The sequence below is a fragment of the Centruroides vittatus genome, unplaced genomic scaffold (genome assembly GCF_030686945.1).
Source record: "Centruroides vittatus isolate TY-2023 unplaced genomic scaffold, ASM3068694v2 contig_620, whole genome shotgun sequence".
Lineage (NCBI taxonomy): Eukaryota > Metazoa > Arthropoda > Arachnida > Scorpiones > Buthidae > Centruroides > Centruroides vittatus.
In genome coordinates, this window is record NW_027122381.1 from 2,199,031 (window position 1) to 2,221,431 (window position 22,401).

At 37.3% G+C, this 22,401-nt stretch overlaps 1 protein-coding gene across 1 annotated transcript in view; it reads left to right on the forward strand.

Annotated features, from left to right (window-relative positions):
• LOC136979384 (proto-oncogene tyrosine-protein kinase receptor Ret-like) overlaps window positions 1-22,401 on the forward strand; it is a 37,461-nt gene that overhangs the window by 14,486 nt on the left and 574 nt on the right. The window contains exons 3-19 of the mRNA XM_067275326.1: window positions 231-482; window positions 1,299-1,540; window positions 2,696-2,852; window positions 2,933-3,033; window positions 3,118-3,228; window positions 3,301-3,532; window positions 3,614-3,634; window positions 8,921-9,142; window positions 9,208-9,429; window positions 9,495-9,760; window positions 9,822-9,969; window positions 15,178-15,285; window positions 16,358-16,596; window positions 16,667-16,789; window positions 20,192-20,262; window positions 20,342-20,382; window positions 20,456-20,552. Coding sequence (XP_067131427.1) covers window positions 231-482; window positions 1,299-1,540; window positions 2,696-2,852; window positions 2,933-3,033; window positions 3,118-3,228; window positions 3,301-3,532; window positions 3,614-3,634; window positions 8,921-9,142; window positions 9,208-9,429; window positions 9,495-9,760; window positions 9,822-9,969; window positions 15,178-15,285; window positions 16,358-16,596; window positions 16,667-16,789; window positions 20,192-20,262; window positions 20,342-20,382; window positions 20,456-20,552 — 2,653 coding nt within the window. The remainder of the gene's footprint in view (window positions 1-230; window positions 483-1,298; window positions 1,541-2,695; window positions 2,853-2,932; window positions 3,034-3,117; window positions 3,229-3,300; window positions 3,533-3,613; window positions 3,635-8,920; window positions 9,143-9,207; window positions 9,430-9,494; window positions 9,761-9,821; window positions 9,970-15,177; window positions 15,286-16,357; window positions 16,597-16,666; window positions 16,790-20,191; window positions 20,263-20,341; window positions 20,383-20,455; window positions 20,553-22,401) is intronic.

Here is a 22,401-nt window from a genome sequence, read left to right on the forward strand (position 1 = left end):
TTAACCATTATAAGTTAATTATTTCAATAAATCTCGGAATTATAAACATAATCCCCAGATAATGAGAACGTTTCTCTCCGGGAACCACTCCCGGATGATTGGTTTTTTCCTCAAGACACTCGATTAATTCTCTCGAATGTTTCTTTGCGTAAACAAGAAAAAAGTTAAAGATTAGAAAGTAAACGAAATATATAATATATTTTTAATTATGGATAGAATTTTCTCCATAGATTTCCATAGTCGCACGTACGTGCTGGAGGTGTGGGCGGACGATTCGGGAAGAGAATCTACGACGGTGAGCATCGACACGGGTGTGGATCACGTTTCGTTTTGCCGTCCGTCGTCTTCTCTGTGTTTCCCTTCGTCCTACGTCACGTATTACATCAAAGAATCGATAGGAGCACGTCTGCTGGTGGACAGCCTTCGACCGTTGGCTACTTCTAACTTCTGCTCCCACTCGCGAGTCACTTACACAGTCGAAGGTAACGTATTTTATAGACCGTAAGGTGTTTTCTTCTCCTTCTCCATTGTTACAGAAACATTTGTACGGTAACTACACCGCTCTAAACCGAACACCTAGATCCTCGAGTAGTAAAGTGGGAACTATATCATACTATACATACGGTTACGTATAATTATGTATGTAACACAATTATTGATATTCTCATATAATCGTAGTATTCGAAGGTTATTAGATTATACGCGCCCTAACTCCAGAATGGTGTTGGCATTAAGGAAAAGGTTGGACTTTTCTGCAATACATAAATACATTGGTTGGAATCTAGTATGGTTAGAACCGGGAAAAGGTTAAACCAGCTGACATATACATCATTAAATAATCGTTTTATTTAAAATTTAATTGGCCAATAAATCGACAAGATTACGTTAGTCACAAACTCAAATTTTGGGGATGATGCCACAAATTTTCACGATATTTTCACAAATAACGGGTGATATATTAACATATATCAAGTTAAGGAAGGATAATTTTGTCTAAATTTTATTATTTTATCTCAAATAAAATGAAATATAAGAATTTCAGATTTACATATTTTTTTTTTTTTTGTATTTTTATATAATATTGATAGAAAAGACTTGGTCTTCGATGGTTTTTCTTTTTAAACAAATTTTCTATACGACTTTTATAAATTTGTATTTATATAAAACAATTTTGCTAACTTAGGCGTTACTCAAAATTGTTCCGTGTTAAAATCCTTAATTAGGGTGCAAGTTAATTTGAAAATTTTCATAACAACACGAAGAGGAATGTCTCGTAAAGAGGGAATTTTTCTTTTCAGACAACGACTTTATAAAGGTCCACCCCAATTCGGGTCATTTAATATTAAAAAAATCTCCCGACGCCGAGAAGAAGGAAGAAAGATCGTTCGTGGTTCGATGCTCCGTTTATCATTCCGGCACCAGAGAAGGGGAGTTCGTTCTGAGGGGCGAATTGCAGGTGGAAGACGTGGATGACAATCCTCCCTACTTACAAGTCGGGTCCGAATCCGTTTTCTACGTCAACATCACTAATATATATCCGGTGAGTTGGGCGGTCGAGTCACGCGCGAGTCGTTCCTCTTCCTACTTTTGGATCCTCTCCATCCATCCGAGTCGTAATAAAATGGTCCATCTATTCTATTTTTGGAACAAAAGGAGTTGTAAATAGCGTTTGGTTTCTTAATACTACTTTTCGTGACAAGAAATGGGTCGAAAATCACACAAAAAACTTGGTATAATTTATAGATAAACATATTTTACTCTTCCTTTGTCCGTCTTCTAAGAAAATCGTTTTAAATGGGTCATTTTAAACTCGGGAACTTCGTTGGAATCCATCCAAGTCGTGGATATTCTTTTGCTACTTTTATATAAAGGTGCAATCCGTTTTTGTGTTTTTAAGTATGTTTAAGGAATGATTTACACTCGGACATTATACAATTAAACTAAATTTTATTAACTGAGCTATTGGACAAAGATCTCTTTAAAGCCCGTCTTTCCGGATGATCGGATTCGCACCAGTCCCGGTTTTTATTATAATTTCTAACATTTCTTTGCTCGATTAATTGATTTTCCGGAAGGATAGACGACTTAACTGTCACGGAATTACATTCCTGACGAAATAGCCATTAACCGGAACCTTTTTGTTGCGGTCACGCAAAGTCCCACCGTTCCGAAAAGCCTTTAACTTTTATATAAGGCCACTAGCGACTAATCGCGAGTCAGTAGACCTTCTTTCCTACTCGGCTCCAAATGTGATGCAATTATCGACTATTCCCAATTCGAAAATACTCGTAAATTGAAAACGAACCATTTCTTTCGTCTCCGATGTCTCGTAAACGACTCTTCGCAGCCATTCGCCAATAATTCTAAACTGACGTGATTATTTCTTAAAATTCGATTAAATCTTCTCCACTTGTAAGAAAAATTGGTAGAATCCGGCCATAAAAGGATAAAAGCCTCGGAATCTCTTCGTCCTCCCATCATTAATTTTTTTCCGTTCTCGAAGACTACAGATGGTCAACCTTTCGCCGTAAGGATTCGGGTTCGAATCCGAATTTATCACAGGTAATAGGGTCTCCACTAAACAGACTAATCCCTAGTGGATCGGGTCTAATAATACGATGTTACTCGCGTTAAATGTTAATGTTATTTTCTTCTAGAATTTGGTAGTAATTTCGCGAATAAACTTTGTGGACAGGGTCGACCTCTACCCATTCAATTTAGCGTGTTGGACGACGATTCGGCATTGGCCAACGACATTCAAGTTCGAGTAGAAAATGACATTTTGCACCTGTTCGCCGTACAAGACACGGGATTCTTCGAAGACGTTTACAACGGTTCTCTGTTTCACGCGGGTAAACAGTTACCAACTTTTCCATTCGCTTTCTCTTCCCATTCTTCCAGCAAATTTTTGAATTTCAAAATGCAATTTTAGAAGTGGCCGCCAGAGAATCGGATTTCTGGTTCCCCGGCGGTTGGTACAATTTTACCGTCGTCTTCGAAGATACCGGATTACCCAACGGAACCGATAATAAGGTGACATTCTAAAAAATTCTTCGAGTTTTTTCGTATTGAAGCGCCGAAATCCTCCGGATAAGAGTGTCGTTTGGGTGTTTTCAGGTGGTGTTCCACGTCCACGTCAGGAATCGAACGGCGAATCTCGGAGAGAAAATCCAGCCTAAAAAAGTCTACTCCGCTTCTATAAGTCGTCACGCCGCTTTGCATTCCAGAGTATGAGATTTTACAAAGGTTTTCGGAGTTTGAAATTGTCTAGAATTTATAAACGTCGCACTCGCCCGGCAGGTCTTTCAGCCCATTAAGGTTCTAGAAAAGGAAGAGTTTAGGTTCGATCTAGAAATGAGGAATTCGTCCGAGAGTATTTTGAGCGTGACTCCCAAGACGGGCATCGTCTACGTGTCCAACAGAAAGGCCCTGTCGATCACTCGAAAGAGGAATCTTCACGCCGTCCTCCGGTGGAGTTCGTTAACCGCGCAAGGGGGAGAATGCCTAATCGTGGTTAACGTCACGGACAATGGTGAGCCCAATTCCACCTACGATCTTTATATCTAACGTTGACCAAAGTAACAATAATGGTAAAACGATCTTTCTTCTTCAGCGCAGAACCCCAGAATGTGCGGTAAGTTTTGCTTTCAATTATCAATTTTTTTCTTAAAAATAGAAAAAGTCGAAAGGTGAAGTTTGAATTAAAAGAATAGTTAACAAAAAATGATTACTTTTTCTAGAATTTATAAGGAAAAATGAAAGAACATTTTGCGCAATTAGAAATGATATAATTTAATAAAAGTCGTTCTCCCCTTTAAAGCGCTTTAACGGCGTATTTCGCAGGTAAATTGCAATGGATATCATAAATGAGTTGGCATACTTTTGCGAAAATCGTAAAAGTGTTTCATTAATCAAATTGAATCTGTAATTCTTTCTTTTTTAACCGTTCGGTCGATACGACTATCGGCAATTTTATATACCGTTATTATTGTTAAACGTTGTACGGAGTCACGAAATCTCGCAACTCAAATTCCATCCGCTTGTAATTCACAGGGAAGGCCGAAACGTGCGGGATTTATTGTATTGTACCGTACCAAGTCCTATGACGATGCATTTTCGTCATCTCCAATCCTACAGTCCTCGAGTGCTCGACGAATAAAAGAGGTTTTTAAAGTATTACTATCAGCTTTCCGAACTACGTATTTTAACGAAATTCTAACTTTAAGTCGAGTCCTTAACTGTTTTCGGTTTTCTGATTCGTTATAATTTCGTTTTCCATTTTGTTACGTATGACGGGACGTCATTTTTACAATTGAAATGAAATGACGAAACTAACGACGTTTAATCCCTTTCGATTTATCTAACATTTGACTGACGTAACAAAGTGTTTAGGATGATTATTGTGTCAGCAGATAGTTTAATCACCTAATTTAGGCGATAAATATTGTTTTTATACAAATCGGAAGTAAGGTTTACGTCGATTCGATAAAGTTTCCACGAATTTCATCCCGACATTGGTGGAGAAATGCGTGGATTTCGTCGTTTCCATTCGGAAATATTGACGTTTATTTAATCGGAAGCCATTAACTTACCTTTTATTTGACAAAATAACCTTTCTTCGACATTTATTAGTTTAAATTTAATTTGACAGTTCTCACGGAGTACTTTCTAGCAAATTCCTACTTTTCTTTCCACTCGTCCATTCGTTTCGACGGTTCTCAAACTTATTATTTCGTTCGACATTTGAATACTTTTCTCTTGTAAATTTTCTCCATCCGCATCCGTACGACATCGACTTTGAAGTTTTTCTACGTTAATTAAACATCTCGGTTTTTAATTAAGCTGGCGAACGTTCCGATAAACAGGAATCTCGTCGTTTGGTTCTCTTAACTGTCGAAACACGTGACCAGGGATAAAGAATTTACGTTTCTTCTTCTGGAGATAATGTTTTCTCTAGCTACGTCATAGGAAATCAATTGTTTGTGTTTTCTTTATCCAGATGTAGTTAATTATAATTGTAGTTAATAATTAATCTATTCTTTTTCTCGTGTTTTTATCGAAGAATATTCGGTAATTTTAATATAGGACTTGTATAAATTACTAGCTGTTACCCGCCACTTCGCCCGCGTGGATTTGGCAAGAAAGCGCCTTTTATATTCAGTATTTCAACAACCAAAGTAATTGTTTTATAACACCTACCGCCGAGAATGACGAGAATTGCCGAGAATCAAACGAACTCTTTTCAATTTGAACAATTTTCTGAAACGTTTACAATAGTTTTATAATCGAATCAGTATGCCAGTGTTTTTCAACCGGGGTGTCGCAAAGTTTAGGACCTTTAGGCATTTTCGTGGAAATTTACTTAAGTGTAGTTCGAGATAACTCATTGTCAGTATTTCGACAAAATTCAATGGACTTAAATTTTGATTTTAAACACGTAGAAACACTATTTTTGCATCAAAATGCTACTTCAAACTGTCAATTTTTAAAATTTTTTTATTCTCCCGTTAGCCTCCCCTTATTCAGATTCTAGATCCGCCGCCGGTCAAGGGTGCCACGATTTTTTATTTTTCAATCAGGGGTGCCACTCAATGAAAAAGGTCGAAAAACACTGCAATATGCAATAACAAATTCGAATTTAAAACGGTTAGAACATTTGTTTAAAAAGTCGAAACATAAAAATATTTATAACGACGTCTGAAATGTTATCGATTTAATACACCTAAGTACTCGATGAAGACTAAACGCAATGAAAAAAAAAATCACATCTAAAATAGTACGGTGCAAGCCGTTCTTCGGGGTAAGCCTTAATGCTCTCCCTCTCCCCCGGAAAGGAATTTTGAAAAATCCCCTGTTAGTGCGCGTTTTCGTGACGTACCCTAACTGTGTACCAAATTTCATTTCTTTAGGTCGGACGGTTTGCTCGAGGCGATGGTGAATCGCTCGGTCAATCAGTCGGGACAAGTAATTTTATAAATTTAGATTATTAAACGAGACAACTTTCGTTTTAACATTAACTCGGGTGTGAAATTTATCCTGCACTAATCACACGCCTTCGAAGAGAACCGAGACAACGTGTCCGTATGTAATACGACTGTCCGTCGGGTGTTTGTTAATGCAGACGTCATTACGCGTTATTCGTCGGTACACATTTGTAATATAATGTTCGAAACTAAAATAAAAACCATCGTTGCATAATTCACCCCATAAAAATTTGTTTATATATATTTTTCTGTAAGCGTTATCCATCTCCTTTTCGTCGCCACACGCCAGATAACAATCAAACAGTCGCCGGCGGCGAGAATCCGAAGATACAGAATGCCTATCGATTTGGCCGAAGAAAACCCTTATCCGGGCCTTTCTCCCGCAATTCTATGCCCGGGGGCGAATTATCCGGAAGTGTACGGGCCGTGAAAGGAAATCCGGAATATTCTTTCCGTTTTTGAATTTTGAAATTCGACAAAATACTTTGTTGTTGGCGCGCGTAGACGGATCGATTTTAAATTTTCGAGTTTAATTTCTTATAATTGGAATTCCTCGAGACGCTATTGGACGGTACGTTTGAATTTGTTTCTATAGAAACCGCACGAAAATTAAGACGAAAGACGTTTCTCTTTCCTTGTTGACAATTTTTACAATATATTATTCTATTTATATGAACTTGGTCGCACTTAACCAAAGGAAAGTATATAAATACGATTCCTACGGGTCATGTTTCGAATCTCGTCTCTTGTTTTCTCTTCGACTTTACAAGGCTGATCGTTTGTCATTCGTAAAACAGAAATATAATATATTTGGGGGACTTTATACAATAAAAGCGCGAAGGATTTCGACTTTTTCGGGTTCGTCCGAGCTCGAAATTACCGAATAATTCGTCTTCCAGTCACGTGATATATCTGGAAAAGCGCAATTATATTTAATTGTAACTCGTTAATAATTATTTTATCCCGGGAACTGACGGAAAAACTTATTTCCAAATAGTGACGAATTTGTCCAGCATAATTCAAGATTTCCCACTTAATTGGCTAATTATTTGAGAAAATAAATGCCAGCAGCTGGTTATTTGAAACGGTTTGGGTGTTTCTAAGTGTAAATCTCTTCCGGAAGAAGTTTTCCTTATAAAAAATGGAGAATAACGTAATCTATAAGCATATAACTTTCAATTAAAATTTGTTTATTTTGCATTTAAGAGTAAATTGAAAACTTAAGTGACTTATTTATTATTTTAAATATTTTATGGCAAATTTGATTTTATTTAGTGTAGTAAATGTAAACGAAATATAAAATATTACACGGTAGATTTAATTATTATTAAATTTTGAATATTTTAGTAAATTTATTTGATATTCTGAATAATAATTAGAATTAATATTTGAAGGGAAAACGTTCTTTTTAAAATAATTTTGAACAAAAATAAACCAAATCGAATGGATGAGGACATTTTAAATAATGAAATTTGTGAGTAGTGAGACGATGAAATGTGGATCGGACGAACACAATAATGAATACGAATTGCTCGAGTACGCGAATAAAGATCAAAATCCGTAGAAACCAATTGTAAAAAGGTTTTCGAAAGAGTCGTAGGCGAAATTTGCGAGCGTGGAATCGCGTATTTCGATTCCAACTTCGTACTTGGTATTGTATTCGTCTATGCGGTGTCTTCCTTTCTCGCAATGTCGTTACGCCATCGAAAGTCGCGCACTATAGAATTGCAAACAAAAATAATTAGATCATCGAGTTTCGAGTTAGTAAATTTGCTTTACTAATTTATTAATTATACCTTTTAGATAAAAAAAAACCATGACACTGGCTGCGACGAATTAGAACTTTCTTCGGATTAGAGACAGACGCGAACACCCGACATCGAGTTTTATGTTTAGACATTAATAGATTAAATTATCGGAAGCATGAATTAACTTGTCCGGTGTGACGATATTATTTTTGACACCGGAATGGTTTCCGTCTCGCATAATTTATTATACGCTTTTGACTCGGATCGACGTTCAAAATCTTGTGTTAAATACTTTGTTGTATTTTACCACGGTAAAAAATCCTACGAAATTGTGTGTCTATCGGGAATCTCCAAACTTAGGCTAGATTAATGAGGTAAACGATAGGCTTCCTTCATTCCCGGTATACATTACATTAACACTTATCACAGCCATACTGTATTAGCATTTATGAAAATAAAAGTAAATATATAAGCGTATTTTAGAAGGGAATATTCGCGACAATTTTTCTCGAATGCTTGGTGATTAATTTTCGGCGTTTTAGAAATTCCTACAAAATAATGTCAGTTGACTTAATCATTTCACCCGAAAAAACAGCAAAATAAATCACACTTACCTGTAAAATTCAGAGCCAATTCGTATCGAAGCGAAGGAGACAGTAGGATGGTTTTAACATTATTTCGAGTTACAAAATACGACAAAGGAAACTTTTAGATGCACTGGTAATGGCGCTCGATAGTTACACGGACACCGTAAAGACACGAAACTCGAATTTACATTAGACGGCATTGATCTTGATCGGAGGGAATTTTTACGCACGAAAACCTCTAACGATGCAAATCTTACGTAATCTCTTCGTTTGTGTAAACCGGTGCAAGGTATTAAAAAGCCGAAATTCCGGGAAAACACCAGACCGTCCTAGCGACTACAGCTGAGAATTAGATACTACGTCATTAAATGGCGATTTTAAATTACGTAAACTAGGCAAAATTGAAAGTCGTTACAGATGATGAAACTGTCGTCTGGCGGGATTTTGATCTTTTTCCCAAGTGTTCGATGCCTATTCGTTTATTGTTATCGTCCGAACTCTCGATTGTCTCACTACTCTCCATTGCCATCTAAAACGTTGCGTTTTCCTTTCCTTCAGGAAGACGCTTCCAATACAATGTACTGGATTATCTTTCCTACAGCCGCCTCGTCGTGCTCCATCTTGGCGGAGAAGAAGGAATGCTCCGACAGTTGCGGCAGGGGCGCCACCTTCGGACGATGTCAATGGCGATCGCAGAACAGACGCGTCGCCGTGCCCACCTCCCGCTACGCCACCTGCAGTCCAGACCTGAAGAGCTGTCCGGACGGATACTGCGACGAGTTGGAGACCCTGGACAGAAAGATCTGCCCTCAAGATTGCGCCAGTACGTCGACCCTCTCATTCCATACTTTCGTGTGACGTAATCGTCACCCTCGTTTCTATTTTTAGAAATCATAAACGGCGAAGGAACTTTCAATTCGAATTCGGGAAAGGGCATCCTGATCGCCGTGGGACCGTGCACCTGCCCCGATCCCTTTCGGTGCACCTGCACCAATCACCGCGCGTCTAACAACGACAGCTCGAAAACGGAAACTGCCACCGACGGGATGTACTTTTCCAACGAAAATAGATTCGGTCTGAGAGAATCTCGGGAATTCATTCGTTTCGGAGGTGAGTTTCGAACCTTTTGCCCAATTCGTACCTTTGGCAAATGGAAACAAATTTGCATTTTCTAGACAGAGTAACGCTGACTAGCACCACCGCCTGCGGACAGGGATGCGTGGCCTTCGTATTTCTGGGTGTCTCGTGCAGTCTGATATGCTTGACGGTCGTGGCCTGCCTCTACCGGGTCAGAAAGTACAAAAATCAGCAGACGAAGCAGATGTACTTCGGCAGTAGAATGTCCCTTTCCTTGCAACCTTCCGAGGTGGTGGGCGAAGAACGGTCCTCGTCCGTCGTCGACTTCCAGACCGCGGGCGAGGGATCCTGCAACAAAGGAATGGTAGGTAGAGGTGGGTCGAGGGCTAAGGCCACTCTCCGAACTAAACTGCAGTTTCTTCCAGTTCGATGCCAAGTGGGAATTTCCCCGAGAAAATCTCAAATTCGGCGAAGTTCTGGGAGAAGGAGAGTTTGGCAAAGTGATGCGCGCTCGCGCTTGGGGCATCGACGGAAGTCAGGAATACAAGACCGTCGCAGTCAAGATGCTGAAAGGTAAATTCTCCCATATTGCAGGTGTATAATAACCTCGTTGCAGACAACTATATAAAAGTTCACGTTGCACTGTCGTAGTTTATGTTAGCGAAACCCTAATAACATACTTAGAGGAAACTCTGACGTTGCGTTATAGTTAAAATATAAGAGTAGATCGGGAAAGAAGCCAATTTAATTATAGTTCCAGAATTTGTCAACGTAGACCGCCACACGCTGATGCGAAGGTCTCTGGATCGGTTGTGTGTCGGGAAAGCGAAAGCGAGTATCTTGCGAAGGGCGTTCTAATGTCTAGAAGCAAAAAAAAACAGGAAAGCACTCATTCCCCTCACGGTAATTATTTTGAGAAAAAGGTGCAAAGGTGCAAAGTTTCCATTGTCAGCAATTACTGACCTCGAACATTTTCGTTTAAATAATCCGCTAGACATTACCCTCAATCAATTAGGGCTCAATCTTTCGTTGTTCTCTGTTACTTTCGATATACCTTCCAGAATTTGATATTTACATTCAAAGCATACAAACAAACAAACTGCACCTGATATTTGTATCAAAGGCAAAAAGTTAGTCGTCCTCCCCGATTCACTGTACATTTTCATTATAAAAGAGAATTGTTTTTAAATATAATCAAATCATAAATAGCGAAAGAACTTTACATATTTAGTCTCTTTATGCACGTCAGATAAATTTTTTATGAATAGAAACTGGTTCGTCGTCTTCCTTAATAAACTCTAAACGTCAGGCAACCTCCCGAGCAAAAGTACTGAATATTTTGTAATTGCTGTGAAAAAGTTATTTTAATCCCGAAATAATCAAACTCACGAAAATAATATTGAACTTTTAACAATTGACAAATATAATAGATATATTAAAGTATTTACGCAGCAAACTTCGTAAAGATATTTGAATAAATTACAAAGTTACAGCATTTTAAACAAAGTAAGAGACGGACAAAAGTATGGAATACTGATGATTAATATCTTATAGGGCCACCTTTCGCCGTAATTCTTTGTGGCACTGTAGAAATAAGTTTTTATACAGTCGCGGATCAACCTCCGACCACGATTCTTTGACCGTCCCCATTTTCTTCGGAACTTTTCTTAACGTTTTTCACGATTACACACTTCTATTCAACATTTACTTTGTTTAAAATGCTGTAACTTTGTAATTTATGCAAATACCTTTACCATGTTTGCCGGGTAAATACTTTAATATGTCTATTATATTTGCCATCTGTTAACGGTTTCATAATATTTTCGTGAACTTGTTTATTTTCCTCAATGTTCGTTCATCCAATGGCTAAAGATGGCAGAGAACCGGACCGTCAAACCCGTATGTCGGAATTCTATCGTCACTTCCATAACAACTGGAGATGACAAGTAAACGAAATACTAGTTTAAATCGAGACGGTCGTATTACTAACTTAAAAAACACTCACTTGATAACTTTATCGTTGGCGCGACTCTATTTGCCAGAAATTATTTGAATTTCTGTCATATTCTTTACTCCGTTATTCATTAACAACTGTGATTCGAGAGAAAATGCACGAATGGAGCAATTTCCCCACCGATTATGTAGATTTAAAAAAGCGACGTCATTCTATCCCTTCGCGAGTAGATAAGAAAGAGTGAAGGTGTTACTCTCTTTACTTACAAATGTTTAAAAAGTGACTACGAAAATGCAAATATGTAACTCGAGTCGTCGTTCGACAGGTATTCAATTTTTCACGCTCTTTTTAACGTACTGCGCTAAGCTGTTTATTTCTTTATCAATTATCTTTCCGTAATTGTCTATTTAGGGCCAACTTCCTTCAAATTTACATCTTTGTATTCCAAAGAATTGTTTAATTTCGGCTTTTTTCGTTCTTCGAAGGTAATTTTTATAAAGTGGAAAAAAACCGGTCGTATTCTAAGATCTGGCGTAACACACTTTATGATTTATTTACTCGAAATTAGTAAATTAAATTTTAGATATTCTTCTGGCATCTTACTCTATAAGAGGGTTACGAAACTTTTCACTGACTTTCTATCGTTTTATGGCTCTAGGTCTACGTGTCTACGATATTTTGTTCCGTCTTTATACTAAAAGTTTTGCAAGGAATGGCTGGAAGTAAACGGTTTAGAATGGAGAATTAACCAGATGTTTCTGTTGCGTTTTCCTTAATTGTGACAAAGCACAAGGGAGGCCAACGGAACATTTTTTATAATATAAAAGAAAATATAGTTAAAGTCGTGAAGTAAACATTTGAAACGTTAATTCGTTTATAACTTTCGATACATTTTTGTTAGAATAGAGAACATTTAATTTCCTTTCTAGATAAATGTTTCTTTGTGCAAGAAAGGAAGAACGTTTCGTAGAGAGTGAATTGCCGTGCAATTTTATAGTCTTTCCGGAGAAGAGCGAACAATAGTTCTACCGTTACTTCTCTTTTTCCCAAAGGAAACAAGAGGTTACCATTCTTTCTTACGAAAAAGATTAAACCATTCTTTCCTTTCTTCTGTCAAAAGTTCCCTTTTTTTTCTAACAAGAATGCTTCGGATTTGACGTCAAAAATTACTAAATAAATACGAGTTTCTTCCTCTCTTCCCTTTCGAGTGGATTAGAACACTTACAATTTATGCAAATGTTGTAATTCGAAAGTAGATTTCTCTTAACGTTGAATATCGTAACAATACGTAACGCTACTTGTAGCATTTTTAACATTTCTTGCATAATTTTTATCTTTCTCTGCCTGCCTTCCACACTGTTACGGCAGAGATCTTTCGTGTTTGGCCTACGCGATTTCGACGTGACCGTTGTTCTCGTATCTAAGAAATACTCGAATTATTAATAAACAAATGCTAATTTTGTTAATCGTCTACCTCCCGGCTCCCGACCGTCCGTCGTCGTAACGTAACGATTAATGGACTCTCGAAAATCGACTCGGGTCGTCACTCTTCCGAACGACGGCCAATTATAAACGTAATTAGAATTAATTGTCAATTATCCGCCTAATTACCTTTAGTGGTAAATGTATTCTAATATTTTCGCTGGAAACTCGTATCTTATTTCTAATGGGTTTCGATAGTGATACAAATGTTAATTCTCGCGTTATTTCCCTTTCCATATCGAATTATTTATTTTCTTATTTCTCCTAAATGACGTAATAGAGGTCATTCATCATTCCCTTGTAATTTAATTACTTTAAGGTGAATTTAACTGTTTTTTTTTTTTTTTTGTCATACAAAGTAAAGCGAAGATGCTTTCAAAAAGTGAGGAGACCTTCTCGAGTAGTTAGTTCTTCTTCTCTCTTCGTCGTGGCCCAAAAATTAATTAATCGTAAATGTGGAAGAACTGATGGCAATGCATTATATTGTTTAATAAAAATTTAAATTATTACCTTTCACTTTACATTGTGAACAAGCATGTTCTTCAGACATTGATACTTAGAGTTACAAAAACACAATCATATTCACATCTATGTGAGGAGCACATAACAACCCCGACAAAGATAAATAGGAAGTGTACGTGGGCTAACCAACACTGACTTCGCGAAGATATATACATAGGTGTCAGTATGGGTAAGCAGAGGTGACAGGTCAACATACAATGAAATGATTGAGATAAAAAAGGCCTAGGAAGTACATAAAGACATTGGTTCACCTAGACTCGCTGTTACAATAAATTCAACCCTAAACATTGTTTGCAAACAGTACATAGGAGTAGAACATACAAAAGGTTCTACAACGGTAAACGTTGCTGACATAGAACATTTACTGGAGACACAGAGCGTACTAAACCTTAATATGTGCAGATAAACATACACGAGTTGGTTCCCGACATCATCCTGTTAACACAGGATACACCTAATAGCCCGGAACACAAAACGCGTTAGTATTGAGAAAGAGGAGATACCCAAAGGAGGCGACGACGACTAGAGAGAAGCAAAGACTACGGGGACGGTTAAGGACCAAAATCCTCGGTAGATACCACTTTACCATCGATGAGTTCGGAGATGGCCTCGGTACCTTTGTAGTACTTGTTAAACTCATTTTCGGTCATTTTGTCCTTATCACTAATGATCTTATAGCTAGCTTCTTGTTTGATCTTAGTAATTGTGATGGAGGCATTGTAATTTTTTTTTCTCGTAAAGCAGCATGCATCTATTTTTCCACACGCTTCTCTAAGCGAGGGCAATGATCCAGTTCAGTAGATAGCTATTCTGATTTTGCAGGTATAGATTGCTGCGGAACTTGATGTTGTTCCAGTTGATATTTGTTTTCCACGTCTTTGTTAACCAAGCCCAAACCGACTTTGCTAACTTGCACTGGTAGAATACGTGCTCGGTTGATTCGCTACTAAGACATCTGGGCCATTTGTCGCTATAATCTCTGTGGTAGATACGGAGATACTGTTTCGTGTTGGCTGCGAGTATGTCATGGAGGATCGGCTAGGATGTTACGTTCGCACACAATCCACGACTCACTTCGATCTCGATTGTAATTGTCGCCAGACGAACGTCGAACTGTTCCCACAAGCAGTCCGGTTGAGAAGAACCCGGCTATTACACGCGATGATAAAACTGGCATAACTACGCGGTAAGTCACGAACACCAACAAACAAAATGGAAATTTTGGTTAGAAATAAATACTTTTTCTTGCCATATATTTAATAATAGACAGATATCACCCTCTCTGTCGATAGCCCGACATCTTGTATTTTCTCGCGCGCGTGGGATTGTGGGAACTCTCTAGAGTCGATCGCGATAGACGCTCGTTTGGGTGGAGAGAGGCCGCGCCACGGCACAGTCGCCGACCCAGGTCACAATCTAGATTGAAATGCTCGGTGCGAACGGGGTATTAGAACGTTTCTTCTTCAATAACTTTTATAAACTGCCTTAGGAGAAAGTTGTTTCGAATGGTAAACTGGTTTTTTAGCCACTCGGTGTATTCAAATGTATTCTCTTCGAAACGACAAAAATAACAAAGCTCGAATAAAGGGATTACAAAATTTTCTAACGAATTAAGAATTTTATAAAGTGAAAGTCATTTTTACTTGTTTTGTGTGTGCGTTATTTTATGAAAATTTTTGTCGAATGGCGTAACTTGTGTGTAAAAAACTGAAAATTGATTAATCTGTTTGGAAGCGAATGTCGATTTTCGAATGTTTAGACTTAAAGGAAAAGGAGTTAATTAAGGACTTTCACTTACGAATTCTTTATTTCCCTTATTGCAGGAAACAGTTCGACCGCCGAATATCAGGATCTTTTATCGGAATTCCAACTGCTTCGAGACATCGTGCATCCCAACGTCATTCGATTGTTGGGAGCTTGCACTCAGAAAGGTAAAAATTTCCTCTATCTTCGAGTGAGATAAGAGATTTCGCATTTGTCAACCGAACTGAACGACAATTGTTGATGCTGTCGCGCCAGAATGCACTTATGTAAAAACTCTAACATTGAATAGAAAAGAAATTCTGAAATATTCGGTAGAAGGTACTTTTTTAATAATTGTACTAATTTAAAAGTAAACATATAAAATATTTGTATAAATTTTAACTTGATTTCATGTTAAGATTATTCTTTGTTATCAAATTGTTAGAAGGTAACATACGTGGTACTGTACTGTACATGTACTGTACATACATACATTATTCGGGTCCTTTCTCGGAAAGGGATGGACAGAAGACGAGAGGGATTTCATTCGTACACTCATCCATTATGGTTCTTTCAGACACTCCTGTCTCTGAAAGAATCGTAATGGATCTTTGCATTGTTTATCTTTGGTTTGACATTCTCTTTCGTCCCACATTCTTCCAGGATATCTTCGTCACTCCACATACTCCTTTCAAATGTCTCATTTTACCCGCTCCCGTGCTTCTTCTGTCCGTGGTTCAATACCACACATCGGTACAGGAACCGTAACTTATTAACTAATATATTTGTTTCTTTAAAATTTACTCAACTGCCACAACCGGTGCTCCAGCAATTGCTTTTTCGTCTCGCCATCCACGCGCTGTCGTATGCTTTTTAGATACACCAACTCGTTTACGTTCTCTATTAAGAAAGTTAATGCAATAATTATATCAATTAATTCATTAGGAGGTGAGAATACAATAGTCACTTTTACTCACGTTAGAGTGTGGCGAGACCTAAAAATTCACGCTTTTCACAGCGCAAAACAGGAAACTTGACGAAGTGTCTGTGTCGCTTCCAATTTATTATAATTGACAATAATATAGTGAAGAACGAAACACAAAAACCGCGCGACCTTATGCAAACGTGAGGATCCGTCAAGCATTCTCCATATAACACCATTCACTTTTGTCTGTCGCACGTGATTCTCCTCTAATCAATTTCGTGCATCAAAACACATTTTTAGAATCATTAAACCGAGTTATAAACTTTACGACGCAGGTGGGCCATTATACGTCATAGTAGAGTACGCCGAACTGGGATCGTTGAGAAGTTACCTGAGATACTGTCGTCGGGTGGATTACGGCTCCTCTTCGCCCGCTAATCCCTGTTACGATTCGGGTTACGGCCCCGCCGGCGTGGAAGGAACGCCGGCCCATCCCAATCGCGTGACTCAACGAGACTCGTTGTCGTTTTGTTGGCAAATCGCCAAAGGAATGGCTTACTTGAGCGACATGAAGGTGAGTGGTTTCTTATTCCCTTCGTGGCAAATTGTGACAAAGTCCTTCTTCATTTTACAATCGTTTGCAGCTGGTGCATCGTGATTTGGCGGCGCGAAATATTCTGCTGGCTGCGGGCAAAATCATCAAAATATCGGATTTCGGTCTGAGTAGAGACGTGTACGAAGGCGATACTTATCTGAAGAAGAGCAAAGTAAGTCTCTCTTGGTCCTGTTTCAATCCTTTTCTTGTTTGGTTTTGTTGCTTTTATTCAGTTTGACTAAACACTTACTAAATATTTTCTCGTTCTATTAGCAATTGTACATTTTGTATTATTTAAGTACGAGAAAATTTAATTTTCGAATAATATAAATTCGCGTATTAATCATATTTTTAAGTAAAATATTAATCTACTGTAAAATAATAAATACAACATTTAGCCGGCATTTTGCCGTTTCTTTCCTTTGTATTCACGATAAAGAAAAATTTTCACCGTCTTTAAACAATTCAAACTGTGTGCGGCGGACGATTTTTAGTTTCAAATCGTGGAAAGCGAGAACTCTTAACTTATCTGTCTGTTCTGGATGATCATTAATCAACGAGCAAATTTAAGTCCATCTTCCGATGTTGTTAGCTAATTGAATGACTCAACGTGTTTACAATTTACACGTGTATTCGAATTAATGCGAAGTGTACGATTAATGTTTTGCGACAAATCTCCGTTGTTTTTTCTATCACTGGTTTAGCCAGAGTTGAAAGGCACGTGACAAGCGGTAACTAATTAGTTAATAGTAGGAATGAGAAGCCACGTGGAATCCGATCCATCAATTTAGCCCGGATATTGTAACAACAGAAACGACGTTCACGAGCTGCTCGTTTCAAGCCACGGTTTGAAAAGAATGACGTCACGACACCTTTGGCCAACATCTTTAGTTCGTTAAAAATTAACCAGAATTCGCGGTTGTTAGTTCGACCACAACGACAAACGGCAAAAACGGAAAGAGAACAGCGGAAAAAAACGGGAACACGCGCGAAGTCAATTTTCCACTTATTTAAATTTTTATTTTCTTTCTTTACCGGCGCTAATATTATATGCATTTGAGGTCAATTAATAAGTAACGAACTAATGGATTATTCGGATTCCTATTTGTTTTTCAAACCGCTAAAATAACTTCTTTCTTCTTCTTTGTTTACGGTTTCATACGGAGGTTATAGCCTTTGCGGCTCGTCTCCGATAAGCGTCGCCTGTAGTTAACAGAAGCGACCCGTGAGATTAATGTAGCGTTCCAGCGCCGCCACGTGGTGGCGAGGGGTGATGTAAATTGGCGTCAGCGTGCGAACCGGTGACACGTCTAGGGTGGCCGCGTTGCCTAGGTCTTTGCCAGCCCTAGTGTGTTTGGGACATTGTAGCCAATAATGCAGCGTCGTTTCCTTTGCGCCGCAACGGGGGCATCCCGGTGAGTCGTGCAGGCGCCGTGAAGATAGAAATAGAATAGAGAATCCCATAGATACGGAATAGGGATGCGCTATGCATATATTTGTAATCGTAGCTAGTTGTTGTAACTCACTTTATGTTCCATATTAAATTTATTGTTTCGTTTAACTGGTGTCGATATCGGTTATTACTCGGAGAACGGACACCTTATCGACTCAAGGTATATAGATAAGGTAGCGCAACTCGATCTAGCGAGAAAAATGCCACTGCGCATGACGTCACCATCGAAACTCGATTCACTACTGCTCCGTAGCCTGCGCCGTTTACGTCAGGAACGCAATCTTAGAGAAACGAACGCATGGCAAAACTCAAACAACGGTTAATAAACACGTACGATTGTTAGTACGGTGCTATTCAGAATCAAACTAATTAATTTAATTACACTGTAAACTTATTCTACGTAATACGCCGCCATTCACTCGTACGACAAAACTAATTAGAGAAAAAGTATTCTACAAGCAATTAAATCGTTACCTTACCTTACGGCTGCTCCTCGGGCAAATAAACGTTTTCCACGATATTTTCCGAGTAAAGAAGAAAATCTTGAACTTTCGTGTGAAGATTGCTAGAAAATTTTTTTTATTATAAATATGCTTCTTCTACAAAACTAAACTTTTTTAAAAAATACCAACGCTTCACAAGTAACAAAATACTTTTTTGCTTTTTTATTCAATACAAAATTAATGGAGGTATTACAACGGATCTAGCCGTAGAGCAAGATATTAAATAACGTGTGTATATTTATACTGGTTTAAGCAAAACATTGCATCGAGAGAGCTATGTAAAATTTAAATTTTTTAATGTCTGGATGTGCGAGCGTATAAAGCTTGCCACTTTCTCGATGAAAACAAAATACCGATACATAAACTGCTTTAATATTTAACACATAAAATGTTGGCAGTATGCGTCGTTAAAGTGGTTTTAATTAACCCCGCTTAAATTACATTAATACATGATTCTCAGATCAGTACTAGTCTATAGACTGTTTATGATAAAATGTTTTAGTTTTCTGACAGGCTGTATAACAACATTATGTAACTTATTAAACGGAGTAAACGTTGTTACGTGTTGTCTGTGGACCGAAACACACTTTAAAATTTAAAATAAAATACAGTGATCGAAATTAAAACTTTCAGTCATTTAAATTAATATTTCGTATTAATCGAGAGTAATGTAACAAATTGCGTATTCTAACGAATAATTGTTGCTTAATAATCATTTTATTATAAAATAAATAAATGAAGTCGATATTTCTATTTGTTGGTATCGTCTACTGTTTAATAAATGTTTATAAATATGCTTGTTTAATTCTGTAAAAAAATAATGGAATTTAGTTTATACGCGCAACTTCCTTCGTTTAAGAACTTTCTTCTCGTCTCTGGCAAAAACTTCCGAAGGTTTACTTTACACGAAACGTAATGTTTGTGAGAACGGCTTTCTTTTCTCTTCGTCTAATTTTCATTTATAAAAATGTGTGCTCCGAGCTCTTATTCGCAGTTTGTGTGATGCAAAAATGCACGTAAATATTGAAAAGTAAATACATTCTTATTTTAATAAACATTTCCAAATTTCTTCTCCAAGTTTGCGTTTCGAAACGAAATAAATTTATCCTCGCGCTGTATCGTACGAACCGTCGACACGGCTTTTTATTTTGAAACCTATTCGGTTAAAGCCTTTAATTGTGTGTCGGAGCAACCTCTAAATGAAAAGAGACTCTTTGAAATTATAAAAGGAATTCCGCGGCTTCAACTCGAAGGAACGGGCAGTTTACGTCACGCAGATAGCACGAAATCGTATCGTGACCTTGGAACTGCGGATCCAAAATGGCGGCTTCGTAGGGAACGTGGGTGTCCCGACCTTATATTTGTATGCCTTGATAGTATTATTTCGAAACATCGATTCACGTTTTCGACAATTATCGATGACTTTTTATTAGTTTTTATTAAAAAATTAATTTTATTTTTATTTTCGTAATTCTTGATATTTGTAACTCTAAATCACGAATAGAATTATCTTTATATTTTTTTCGATTTTTCCATCATTATACTTTAACATTTTTCAAATTCTTCGTGAATTAGCGATTTCAAAAAATAAACTTTTTCTTTTATCGAACGCTCGTAGGGTCCAGTTCCGGTGAAGTGGATGGCCATCGAGTCTCTGGAAGACCACATTTACACTACGAGGAGCGACGTGTAGGTTACATTTCGCATTCGGTACACTCTTGCTTCCAACGCGCTCCTTGAAAACTAAAATTTTCTTCCATTCTCGTAGGTGGGCATTCGGTGTGGTGCTCTGGGAAATTGTTACTCTAGGTAAGTACGACGCGGAGTACAGTTAACGCGGATTTTCGTTAGAAGAACCGTTAATAATTCATTTCCGATTTAGGAGCATCTCCTTATCCGGGTATCCTTCCCGAACGTCTCTTCCATTTGTTGAAAGTCGGATATCGAATGGAGAAACCCAAATCTTGTTCCGACGAATTGTGAGTAATGCCATTCATTTACGCGTATTAACTCGGTACGAAATCTTATAATGGAATTTATACTTTCGTAAAAATAGTAAATAACGAAATTACAAAATTAAATGTAAAAGTCGCGTCATTTGCACCCGACTCTATTAAATATAGATGTAAAAAATATATTTAGATTGTGAAAAAGTATTACGTACAATACCCATCCACGAATCGGTCGTCGTCGCACGGATCGTATTTCTCCAATACGTCTGACGTTACGTGTGAAGATTCTCGCGAAAGTTTCGAGTGACAGTTCTTACGAGGATCTAAAGACTGCCGAGTTCGACGAACTGCGACAATTTTAAGCATTTTATATACTGTACACAACCCTCCTTCCTCTGTAACTACCGTAATCTAAATTGATATATATAAAATATTTAGCCGAGAATCGTCACGACAGTTTTTCCGTCACGCTAATATACAGTACGTATACGTATATATAAAAGACTGCATCGAGAATCAACGAATCGTCAGGAAATTTTTACGAACAGTCTATATTGAGAATAAGGGGAAGAAGTTCTTGGGACGAGCGAAACGAAGCGAATGGGGTTACGCTATCCCCGCGGGAGTTAAGTAAACGAGGGGGTCGAGCGAAGCGAGCGGGAGTTGGGCGGTTTAACTACTAATTCTATTATTATTGACAAATCCGCCAATTTTTCAATAATAAACCGAACACTTCATAAACATTCGAATAGAATGTTCGAAAATAAACGGTTACAGTTTACAAATATATAGCCTAAACAAGCGGTCGAACACCCTGGTAGGTCTACAAGCCTTATATATATATATTTTAAATATTTAACCCGTGTTAAAATATCAAAAAGTAATTATCATTATTCATTAATTTTCATTCATTTGCTCTAATTACTCTCGAAGTATTTTAGAATATTCCAATTATTTTTCCATTGAGCGAAAAGTAGATATTGCGTAAGAAAATATAGGCCTATAAATTTTTTAATAGAGAATTTCAAAAAGAGCGTGTTCTGGTCATACGTTATGTCAGTGTTTCTCAAACTTTTTTGTCTGGTGGCACACTGAAATTACTAAACAAAATTCACGGCACCCCTATTATTATTATTATTAATTATTATTATTTTATTTTATTTTATTTTATTTTTATTTTTTTGCTTTTTTACGGTTAGTAAAGATATGAAGGATGAAAAGTCTGAAAAAATAAAAGTTTTTTAAAGTAAGTAAGTTTATTTCCAAACAACACAAAAACATTCAAAACAAAAGTTATTATTACTGTATAAAGGTATCTGGTGATAAAATGAGCTCTCAATTTTTGATGATTTACTAGCGCTAATTGATTCCTTAGCTTTGCTACCAGTAACCACTTCTCGATCATTAGAATCTTCACGTTTTCTTTTTTTAATGAAAAAATTATTCACGATATTGAACGACACAATTAACTTCAATATTTTATTATAAAATTTAATTACAAGTTAATAATTTATTTTTTCTTGTTGTAAAGAAGAAAAATATTTTTATACGATGCTTTTTCGTTATTGTCCGAACGTATAACAATAATAAAAACAATTACTGCATTCGACGCATTTATATTGCGCTTCTACTCGCTGCGGGAACAGAAGAACAGACGACTAGTAACTAGTTCGTTTTTTTTCTAGTATTTACGTATCGCCAATTACCGAGTCACCGAGACGAGTGGCGACGTAACAAGATTAGTAGAAAAAAACCAATATTCATTTTTAATAATTGTTTTAATTATTTATTTAATTTAATACTTTAATTCCATTATTTTAAGTAATTTTAATTTAATTATTTAAAAATTTCGCGGCACCCTTGTGGCGTACTTGCG